We start from the raw sequence: 12,130 nt of genomic DNA, 5'->3' as shown, positions 1-12,130 counted from the left end.
GAGTTTGGTAACCTACATATATAGGTCAGTATCAGCCTTCCCTGTAATAGAGTAGGTTTCCAAAGAGAACTTACAGAAAGTGTTTGAGCTTTACTGTCATCACTCAAGATCAAAAGGTGTTGTGAAACTTTAATGTCTAGTTAGTTACAGGTACTTGATGAAATACTATTTAAAGTCATTGTGCCTGTTAACTGTGGATTACTCTAGTGGCTGCCTGAACACCTCTGAACAAGTATACTGGAAAAAGGAGCCTGTCTATGATATTTCTGTTAGAAATCTTTCATCATATCTTGGCATGTACAGAAATCTATTTTCAGGTTCCTAAGTCACAGCTGGTGGAGAGTGTACTCCAAAATATATAATCTTTAATGAGAATCTATTTTATGTGATTAACAGCTTTCCCCTTAAGACAACTCAGTCTTACCAAGATTTGTCACAGAAAACAATTGTCTATTTATAATCTATTTATGATATTGTTTGAATCTTCAGGAAGGAGATTTATGGCTCTGAGTATAAATAGTTAAATAGTACTATTTAAAAGCAATTAATATTCAGATAATGTGATGCTAACAATTTGGTGTCTTCCAAGGTTGTTTGAGCCTCCTTGAAGAATCTTGGTTGAGTCCTACTTTATACGTAGTACAGATCATCAGTTTTATCACAGATATGAGATTAAAATTCATAAGCATAGATGTGTAACCTTACAAATCGAATAGCATTTAGCTATGCAGATTTTCAGTCATTTAGTTTCAGGTCTTAGTAAAGTCTAAATTGAAACTGTTGTAGGTCTTCTGCTCTATAGGTGAAAGTTTGCTAGCCTCCCCTATGCTTGGCCACAGCTGAGTCACTTTTTTTTTTCTGGCCAGTCGAGAGCAATGTTTTTCTGAAAACAAATCTTATAATTTATGCCATAACATTGTGTAACAGGCTGTTTATGGCGTTACTGTTTTCAGAATAAAAAGATCCCTCCCCAAAATCATGGAAACTGTCCTAAAACCCTGATAACTGTACTTTTAAGTACAGTTGTGGTTAGCATGTTCAGACTGGAGAGGACTAATGAGTTAGGCCATGAAGGTATTTCTGCAAATAATTTCAGACATTGTAGTTCATTTTTGTAAGATAAGTGGGATAGACTTGAATAAAAGAAATAAAGAGCTATAAATAACAATGTTATTAAGGCTATAAATAATAAAAACCATGTTCTTTAAACTTTAACAGAACATATCCAGTTACTACCTGACCACATCAATCCATTTGTTGTTCCTTTTCCCTCTGCCCTTCAGCTGTATGTCTTGTTCAGGGTGTAAGCTCTTTGGGGAGGACACTACTTTTGTTTCTGTTTGAACAATGCCAGGCATATTGTGGGCACTGTACTGGATGCTAATTAATAATACATAGAAGCATAGACTAGAATAATTGCTAGTAGAGACTAATTCATAAGTCTTGTACATTTTTTTTCTTCCTCATGGAAAGCAGTGTGGGGGTGTTAAGATTTTGAAGTGCAAGTAAAAGTATTTTTTTTCCCATTCTAGTAAAGAGCAAATGAGTAGAACTTCATGAATAAGTTTTCTAAGGCTGAGATTGTGTTACAGTCAGATTATGATGTAATTTTATGCTGAATGCCTGGCAGAATCAGTTAGAGGAATATGCAGTACATCAGTATTTAAGACGTGCTTTTGTCTTTCAAGTTCATGACATCCAAATCAATCATGGATTACTGGCTCCTACTCAGTATGACACCTTAGCATGCTTTTTACTGCCGTTCAATCCCAGTTAGTCTGTGCATAGGGTCAAGGTAAGTATTGTATTTTTAATTTATATATTTTTACAGTACTTATGTTATCACACATGATAAATAACAGTAATTAAGGCCCTTTAAACATAGCTAGAGCTGGCTAATATTGTGAAAATAAAGAACTGAAAAATAATTACAAAATAAAAAGGGGATGTATTTTACCATTCCATGTGGTCTTCAGTGGGGTTCACATCACCAGCAGAGCACATATTAGGGCAGGAGGCAGTAATCTATTACTGGCATGGATGTCCTGGAATTGAGAATATGATCTATCTAACTCTCTTGTTTTGGGGGAAGCATTCACCACATAATTAAGATTTTTATTTCCTTTAAAAATGCATAATGTAGATAATCTTAAAATTTTCTAGTAATCTAGTAAAATTACTAGAATTTTCTAGTAATATTTTTGAGAATGATTTACATTACTACATCCAGTGGTAAATGGAGTAAATGTCAATGCCAACCAGATCTATGGTTTTACATGAAGTGTGTATCAATGTTATTTCAGTGAGGAGGACATGTACCGTGATGCAGAAGAAATAGAGAGAGAAAAAACATTACCTGTTTGTGAGACAGGCTCCTCAGGTACATTTGAACTTTAGTCTGTCATTACACAAATATAGTAGAATAGCTTATTATAACAACACTTCTAGCTTTGTTGCCCTCCTCTGCAAAGATCTTGTGCTCAACTATATCTCTGTGTAAATGTGGTGGCGGTTATTGCTCACAGTTGAACACAATGCACATTTTCATCCAGTGAAAACTATGTAATATAAAATCACTTTGGCTACAATCAGACGTTTACAGTCTACCTGTAATTTTTATCTCCTTCGCTCTCAAAATTTCCTCACAGCCAATTGAAAGAGTTGATGATGGATGACCTTTGTGTGTTGTGCTTGTACATGTGTAACAGGGCTTGAAAAATTTATCAAACACTACTAGCTAATAGGCAGTATGAAAGTTCCCAGTGCTGGGATCTACGGTCAGTGTTGTTCACTGCTAGCGCATCACTACTAACTACTTGAAATAGAAGTTTGTGGGATTTCCAGGAAAGGTTGTGTTCCTCAGCCTTGCTTGGGGAAATAAACTTCTCCTACCATACTTAACTAGTAAGTGTTTGATAAATGTGGGTGGGGTTCTTGCACCTGTCTCTTTACTTTTTGAGGGAAGGGAGGGAAGCTCTCTTTTCATTCTCTCTGGCTGCTGAGGGATGGAGAGAGTTTACCAGTCTCCTCTTTCCTTTTCAGGCTTTTTGTTTTGTTTGTTTTTCCCCAGGGGGTGGGAGGGGAGGAGGAGGAGGAGTTGCTGGGGTCCCTTCCTTGCTGGATCACACCATAATTTTTGCTTGCTCTCAGCTTTCCTGAGCTTTTTTTTTTTCCTTCTGATACTAACAAGATTTTTTATTGGCTATGAGCTCTGCTACATCAACTTCTTTGATTAGCACTGGTTTTATTTTTGAGTGTATTGATGAATAAAGTACAATCACTTCATTGTGTAGCTCTGTTTTATACTTTTCCTAAATTTAATGTGTATTATATGTGATCAATCTTGGCAGAAAATAAACTCAGTGTTGCACCTGAAATGGACATCATAGAGTACTGCCAAAAAGAATGGAGAGGAAATACACCGGTAGCAAAACGTATGAAAAAGGTATGCCGCCCCCCTCCCCCGGAAGGGTTTTTTGTTTTTTTTGTAACTTTTTGCCAAAATAGGCCCATATCCTGGAAACACATATTAAGTGCATGATTCTTTTATGTTGAGTTGGCTTACTGGTATGAGCTACGTGCTGTTCACAATAGTTTAATCGTTACATTTCTTTAACTGCTAAGGGCAGTGACAGAGTTTTGAGAGACTGTGTTTGTTTGTTAAGGTTTTATATCTACAAAGGCACTTTAATTGATACTGTCATGAAAATGTTAGTGGTACCAGGTCATTGAGATGATTCCTGCCCACCAATTTTAAACCCTCTATCTGTGTATAACAAATAGCTGCTGACACTTTCTTTGCAGTTTGAAAGCCACTGAGGCTGCGTGGATGACCAGAAATGATAACTTCTAAAAAGAAAAGTTTGAGACTTGAACCTGAGCCTTTAATTCTTTTGAAAAATGGCAGGGTTTTTTCACATGTTCTCTTGCTTATATTAATCTTTTTTTAGGTGTACAGCATTATTTTCAGGTAGATCTAGAATGGGAGAATTTTAAAAATCCCTAATCTGTCTGAATTTTTTTTACTAACTAGTTCTTGGAATATCTGTTTTGATTGCTAAATAGTTTGCAAAATCATTAACAGAATATACAAGATTTATAAAATAGTTTTTTTCCCCTTTAAATGAAAGACTTTTTTTACTTAAGTTCAAAGATCGCTCTCATCTCTGAGAGTTGATGAGAGAAATAAAGGCCAAACTTTGCTTTAGCTGTAAACGCCATTGACTGTAGTATGGGGAAAACAGTAGATCGGGGTCAGCGGCATGGGCCGAGGGATGTGCTTGCCGCTGCTTCCCGCCACCCCCATTGGCCTGTAGCGGTGAACCGCGGCTAGTGGGAGCCGCGATTGGCCGAACCTGCCGACATGGCAGGTAAATAAACTGGCCCAGCCTGCCAGGGTGCTTACCCTGGTGAGCCGCGTGCCAGAGATTGCTGACCCCTGATCTAGATTTAGGGTCCTCCTACATAAGCAAAGGAGGAATTGATCTTCAGCTTAGTCTTAGTTCTTTGGCCTTGCTTTCTCAATATGAACACGTATTTTGGGTGGAGAGAAATTTACCAGAGCACTTCAAATGCACACATTTCTTTGCTGGAGGGAGAATGAACCACAGGTGGTCGTGTTGCTTAATGAACTGCTGAAAGATGCTCAGACTATAGGGATTAGAATAGAATAAGAATGTAGAGAATAAAGCTCTTGTTTTAAATTTGATTTATTTTTTAATTCTTTAATCTAAACATTCTGTTTATTTGGGGTCCTAAACAGTTTTTAGTATTTTTAAAACAACTTTTAAAAGCCTTTTTATTGACCTTGAGTACTTGTTACTTTGCAGTGGGCTTTAAGTGTCATTAGGCCAAATTCTATTCTTGCAACTTATTGCAAGATGAGAGCAGAATTTGACCCGTTGAATGAAATTTGTAGTGTTACTGGGTTTCAGTTCAGGCCTGACCAAGAAAACTCAGTGAGGGCAGAATTGATTATAAGGTATCATGCCTCAGGGTAACTTCCCTTGTTCTGCTGGTGAGTGCATTGGTAGAGTGCACTGCAACAGAGTGACTGGCTATACTCATAGAAAAAACCCCAAGAACGTGTGTGCGCGCGTAGTTTTGTTTTTTTAAATCATTAAAATTACCTCTCTTGAGGAGGACAGCCCAAAACAAACTGATACTGGATTAGAAATACAAGCAGTGTTAAATAAATGTACAATAATACAAGCAGGCATTAAATAAAACAAGTGTGTGGTGTAAACAAGACACACCTCTATGGCAATTTTGCTTCGTAACAGCTGAACTAAAGCAAGGCTGGTTTTTGTCATATTTGTGCAACTGGGTGTCAAAACACTGTCTGCTGTACTTTCATAGAAATCATACAGTCCTCTAGTATCTGCCAATTTCAACAGAAATAAAAAATCTGCTTAGAGCCATTCAAAGTTTTTTCTTTTCAATCAGTCTGTGTATAGTTCTAAAGCACCCATTGCCATAATTCTCAGCAATGTCCTGCAGGGTGTCTTCTGCCAGTGGGACAACCATCCTGCATCATATTTTTGGCTTACGTGTTTTCTGTCTTTTGCAATCCTCCTGGCCTCCCCCTCCCCCCCCCCGCCCAACCCCCAATAAAAGTTAATACTTCGATGGAGGAGGCATCTAACAAAGTGGCTTTTGGGTGGAGCGAGGGTAGCTGAACAAAGGGTATGATTAAAAAAGGCGGGAAATGTCCGTTTTTGCATGATTGTTGAAGAATCTACTTTTTCAATATGTAAAATTAACAATTTTGTTAATTTAACGCTGTTATAAAACTGGAGTCCTCTATATTTACACAGAAATGTGCTTCAGGCTGTGTCAATGCACATGTCTCCACACTTACCTGCCAGGGAGTCTCAACTCCTGCGTTGAGAACATCTGCAGGTTGTAAGCGGCTGGTTCAGGATCATTCTACATGTTTTAATTAACATGCTAGTTCTGATGCTGATATTTCACATGGTCCAGCCAACATCTTTAATGTCCTTTGGTCCAAAAGGTACAATATGTAGAATTTTTCAAAAGTGCCTAAGAGATTCAGGAGCACGGGTTTCAGTGAAAGTCTGATTTGTGCTCCTTAAGTTACTTTGGCAATTCCCTGAACCCTCTAATAAACTCCTACTTCTAATGATTGGTTTGGTTTCTCACTTCAGCTACTATGGGTGGGCTGTTTTGTTTATAGCTTCTATTCCTATTAGATTTCTCAAACAAAGGCGTTTGAGCTTTCTGTGTGGAATATTGGGCCAAATGCTGTTGACTGTTAAATAGATCTGTAATTTGGGCATTTAATTTGATCAGTTATGTCAGGAGTAATAAAGGTTTGATGTATTTTATGCATAGTTATTGCAATTTATGTTGTATTCTTATACAGGGATACGAAGCAGTTTCTCAGAAGTTTACCTCTATAAGGAGAGTGCGAGGTGATAACTATTGTGCTCTCAGAGCAACCTTGTTCCAGGCACTGAGCCAAACTTCTGAACTTCCTGACTGGCTTCGGAGTGAGGACTTAACGTTGGTATGCTTCAAACTTGTATCTTCTGATAAGTAAGAACGAACATTTTTGTTCTCTATTGGGCAATTTTATGGCCTCGTTGCTGTACTGCACGAGCAACACAACACTGAAGCTATTATCACAACATGCTGGTGAAATCAGGACTTACTAATGTCAGTTTCAGAGAGAACTGCACCTATATTCCTTTTCTGTGCTCAATTCCAGGAGTGATCAGGCAGGACTCAGGTCTCCAGCCATCACATCTCTCTGGGTAGGGACCCTTGTCCTACTTCCTTTTGATAGTGTTTTTTTAAGGCTACAGAGCTGCCTGCCGTATGTGTGGTATCCCCAGAAAGCCAGTCTTCCTCTAGGCCAACAACATGGCTTTGCTTTCTCTAAGGGCTATGAACAGTCAATTGCCAGCATTTACAAGTTACCACACAGCTCCTTCTCAGCAGGTATGTTTATTCTTGGGACAAAAGCTTTGCACAAAATACATATGAAAGTTTCTACGTGCTTATCAATAAATACAGCAGAAATAGCCCCTCTGTTTTATGGGCCTAACGAGTCAACGTCCTTCCAATGGGCTTAGCGGGTAGTGATCAATGGCCCCATGTCTAGTTGGCAGCCAGTATCAAGCGGAGTGCCCCAAGGGTTGGACCTGGGGCCGGTTTTATTCAATATCTTCTTTAATGATCTGGAGGATGGTGTGGACTGCACCCTCAGCAAGTTTGCAGATGGCACTAAACTGGGAGGAGTGGTAGATACACTGGAGGGTAGGGATAGGATACAGAGGGACCTAGACAAATTAGAGGATTGGGCCAAAAGAAATCTGAGGTTCAAGAACAAGTGCAGAGTCCTGCATTTAGGATGGAAGAATCCCATGCACTGCTACATACTAGGAACCGAGTGGCTAGGCAGCAGTTCTGCAGAAAAGGACCTAGGGGTTACAGTGGATGAGAAGCTGGATATGAGTCAACCGTGTGCCCTTGTTGCCAAGAAGACTAATGGCATTTCGGGCTGTATAAGTAGGAGCATTGCCAGCAGATCGAGGGACGTGATGATTCCCTTCTCTTCAGCATTGGTGAGGCCTCATCTGGAGTACTGTGTCCAGTTTTGGGCCCCACACTACAAGACGAATGTGGAAAAATTGGAAAGAGTCCAGTGGAGAGCAACAAAAATGATTAGGGGGCTGGAGCACATGACTTCTGAGGAGAGGCTGAGGGAACTGGGATTGTTTAGTCTGCAAAAGAGAAGAATGAGGTGGGATTTGATAGCTGCTTTCAACTAGCTGAAAGGGGGTTCCAAAGAGGATGGATCTAGATCAGGGGTCAGCAACCTTTCAGAAGTGGTGTGCCGAATCTTCATTTATTCACTCTAATTTAAGGTTTCGCGTGCCAGTAATACATTTTAACATTTTTAGAAGGTCCCTTTCTAGAAGTCTATATTATATAACTAAACTATTGTATGTAAAGTAAACAAGGTTTTCAAAATGTTTAAGAAGCATCATTTAAAATTAAATTAAAATGCTGATCTTACGCCGCCAGCCTACTCAGCTCGCTGCCAGCCTGGGGTTCTGTTCACCTAGGCTGGCAGCGGGCTGAGCAGGGCCTGCGGCCAAGACCCCAGACCGGGGGGGAGGGAACGGAGGGGCGGAGGTTTCAGGCGTCAGGGCAGAGGGCTGAGGGAGGGGGTTCAGGGCAGAAGGCTGGGGTGGGGGCAGTTCAGGGATCAGGGCAGAAGGCTGGGTGTGGGGGGCAGGGTTCAGGGGCAGGGTAGAGGGCTGGGTGTGGGGGGTTCAGGGCAGAGGGATGGGGCTGTGGGGATGCAGGGCAGAAGGTGGTGCAGGGCAGAAGGCTGGGTGTGTGGGGGGGGTCAAAGGTCAGGGCAGAGGGCTGGGGGTATGGGGAATGCAGGGCAAAATGCTGTGGGGGGGCGGGGTTCAGGGCAGAGGGCTGGGGTGCTTAGCTTGTAGGGGTGCTCCCACCCCCTGCCCTGAGCGGCTCAGGGCAGGGGGCTGGAAGGGATATGCCCTGTTCCGCCCCCTCCCCCAGCACCCACTCCCTACCTCTCTCTGTGTCCTCTATGGAGCTGTATACACCCTGCTGCTCTTTCCCCTCCCCCTTGCTAGGGCCATCAGTTGATTGGCTCAGGGAAGGGGAGGGGGCGGGGCAGGAAAGCACCATGCTGGGGGAAGAAGTGGGGGAGGGGGAAGCTTGGCTGCTGCAAAACCAAGCTTCTGCCTCCTGCCCCTGCAAGGGAGAGCGATGGGTCGGGGGGGGCTGAGTTAAGCTGGTGGCTGGGACCGTGGCAGGTAGCTGCGTGCTGCTCAGAATCGGCTCGCGTGCTGTGTTTGGCATGTGTGCCGCAGGTTGCCAACCCCTGATCTAGACTGTTCTCAGTGGTAGCAGATGACAGAACAAGGAGTAATGGTCACAAGTTGCAGTGGGGGAGGTTTAAGTTGGATATTAGGAAAAACTTTTTCACTAGGAGGGTGGTGAAGCACTGGAATGGGTTACCTAGGGAGGTGGTGGAATCTCCTTCCTTAGAGGTTTTTAAGGTGAGGCTTGACAAAGCCCTGGCTGGGATGATTTAGTTGGGTTTGGTCCTGCTTTGAGCAGGGGGTTGGACTAGATGACCTCCTGAGGTCCCTTCCAACCCTCGTATTCTATGGACCCTTCAGCAGGATAGCGACCCCCTTGGACAAAAGCTCAGATTCGTTTGCTGGACCAGAAAGAGAGCCCTCTGTTAGTTCAAAACTCACCTTATACCAAAGTCACTTTGTTTGAATCTTGGGAAAACTCAGTTTGAACCATCTATGCAAACCTCCCGAGGGAGTGGTACATCTCTAGAGTTGTTGTAATCTCAGTGATGTGCCTTAAAAGAGATATATATATATATATATATATATACACTCTCTCTCACACACACACACACACACACACACACACACACACACACACACACACACACTTTTTAGTTCCTAGAGGAGCTGTGGTAACCCTCTCCCATGGAATAGCATAATCACATATAAACCATTCACAAATTTAATACAGTGGTCCATGAAGATACTGCATGGAGTTGCAATATCTGTCACAAATATATTCAGATTTAAAGATGGGGGTGGGAAATTGAGGCAGAAAGAGATATTAAGTGATTCTTAGAGCTGGGCACTAAACCCAAGTCTCCTTAGTCACAGCCCAGTTGTTTGACCACAGGACCCTCCATCCTCAACTACTATTCTTGGTTCCTTGCTTTTATATAGCATGAAAGTCACTATATGGAATTTATTGTATTTGTGACAATATTAAAAAAACACACCTTAATTTCAATTAAATATTTGAGATTTCTATTGAATTAATCTTCAGTGCAACTTCGACAGTTTGTGAATAACTACCTTGAGATTAAATGTATTGTTCCTCTTGGAAACTGTAATCTTTTGGTATTAAGAGAAAGATGTATTGAGTTCAGTAACTCCCTCGTACACCTATACATCAAGTTGGAGGTGCATTGGTAGTATGGTGAAGCTTATATCAAAAATGTTTCTATATTACTTCTGTGGATAACTAGATTGTTTCAGCTTTTGATACTTGCATTCTGTTGCTTCACCAGCAGTAAATTCACTTTTCAAAAAAAAAGTTTGCTACTAGAAACTGTGCGGATTCTGTGGACTAATACACAATGTTCAGAACCCATGACAGATATGTTTTTCTTTGTTTGCAGAGTTTGGTCAAATTATCCTATGATGTTCTAATGCAAGCCTAGCCAAAGTAATTGGCAGTTGAACAGTGCTCTTGTTACAATGCTATTGTGAAACATTCTGATTTGCTTCAGATATTTCATTAATGAGACACGTTGAAAGTACCTTTTATAATGAGGAACTCTTGCATGTTTTGAATGTTATTTATACTTTACCTTGAGGTTTTTATTACAAGTGCATTTGGCATTACAAGTAGTAAATGGATATTTTGTTTGCTTTATTGTATAGTCATCATATATTTTAATCACAGAACTATTTTGGTATAGAAAGGATCAGTGCCCTAGTTTTCTACTACTTTTGATACGATAAAGCTCTAATCCCTTTAATTAAATCCAGTTTTAAAACTTCCAAAATGTGATAACTTTGTCAGTGTACTTCTGCTGAAAAGCTGTCTTGTAACTTCTGACAGCAATACTGCCACAGATTACATCTGCAGCAACAGAACAATACAAAGGACTTCATAAAAATAGTCTCTAGGGGTACCCCACTGCCTGCCTCCTGCAAATGAAACCTCCCAACATGCACTTTGAGGGGTTGTATCAAAGAGCATTAGAGCACGAGAGCTTCCTAGAGGTGTGTAATTCCTACTTGGTGCGTTTTTAAATATATTGACTTCATATTTTCTTAACTTTTTCTACCAATCAGACTGTTTTTTATAAAAAAAAAAAAAAAAAAGTTGAACTATATCATTGTGGGTTTTTTATTTTTTTGCAATTTTTAAAAGGAGAGCAGATTACCATTATAGAATAGTAAGGTTTGTGCTATGCTGAAATTCATTCAGCAATGGGTGTAAAGAGAGTAGCAGAGTGCATGTGAGGGAGGTGTATTAGTGACAATTAGCAATACTTCAATCCTGAGTTTAAAAAAAAATTTTTTTTAAATTAAAAATATACTGATTTTAAGGTTCTGATATTGCATGTTGTCTTCAAATGGATATTGATATAATTATGCCCCCCAAAAAAGAAAATAGAATTTTGGTGGCTCTTTGAGTGATTGTCCCTTTATGTAGTGAATTATAGTTACTTCGGGTTGCCCATGTACTCCATGTGCCCAGGAACAGAGATTTTTCTGTAACAGTGTCTGCATATGTGCCCCCACTCTCCTGGTGCTCCGCATTAAGGGAATAAAAGGGGTTGCCGCCGGACCACCACTGTCTTCATCCTAGATCCTAAGAACTGAGCTTCAATGTTTTTGCTGACTTCAGCTTTTTCTGTAAGTAGTTTTTACAGTTTTCATAGCAAGCTTTCAGGGTTGGTTCCCTATTTTGGAACACCCCACCATGACAGGGAGCCGTTTCAATACTCCCCCACACTCTGAACTCCCAGTGGTTGCAGGGGAGTAAGCCAAAGATCCCCAGCTTCAAAAAATCACTGTGTGTGACATAAGCCCTTCCTGGTCACATGCTGTCACAACACCTGTCTGCACTCCTTGAGGGAAGTATTTGTCCTGTCAAGGTATGACATCTACAAGTTGTTCCTAAGTGAAAGTTGGCAGTCCAGGGAGTTTCTGCTCCAAAGCTTGCTCATGGAGGAGGCCAGGAAGGCAGGAACACCCTCTGACATACAGCAGGGGTCCCTAGCCAGCCTGAAGAAGGTAGGAATGGCTGCTCTTCTACAGTCCTGGGCAGTTCCAAGACCTTTGGCTCCAAGAGATTCTGGAGAGCAGAGCCAGGGCAGGGAGACATAAGCACTCCCATAAAAGCAAAGGTTAGGGCGGTTACCCATCCAAGCCTTTTAAAAAGAGGCAGAAATTCCTTGTCCCTTACCAAGTCATCAGGAGCATCATGCTCTGTATCAGGACGACCTGGTACAAGGAAGGACTGGATTGGGGCTCCCTTGAAGGGCAAAACTGCAGCACCCTCTGCT

The 12,130-nt window shown here is 41.1% G+C and overlaps 1 protein-coding gene across 5 annotated transcripts in view; it reads left to right on the top strand.

Moving 5' to 3' along the window:
• OTULIN (OTU deubiquitinase with linear linkage specificity) overlaps positions 1-12,130 on the top strand; it is a 50,250-nt gene that overhangs the window by 29,740 nt on the left and 8,380 nt on the right. For all 5 annotated transcript variants that reach the window (XM_045006126.1, XM_045006128.1, XM_045006131.1 and 2 more), the window contains 3 exons: positions 2,304-2,380; positions 3,351-3,445; positions 6,386-6,529. In XM_045006126.1, the coding sequence (XP_044862061.1) occupies positions 2,304-2,380; positions 3,351-3,445; positions 6,386-6,529 (316 nt within the window). The remainder of the gene's footprint in view (positions 1-2,303; positions 2,381-3,350; positions 3,446-6,385; positions 6,530-12,130) is intronic.

Source organism: Mauremys mutica, chromosome 2, assembly GCF_020497125.1.
Source record: "Mauremys mutica isolate MM-2020 ecotype Southern chromosome 2, ASM2049712v1, whole genome shotgun sequence".
NCBI classification, from domain to species: Eukaryota; Metazoa; Chordata; order Testudines; family Geoemydidae; genus Mauremys; species Mauremys mutica.
Note: the sequence above shows the minus strand (reverse complement) of the source record. Positions and strands in the feature narration are given on the sequence as shown.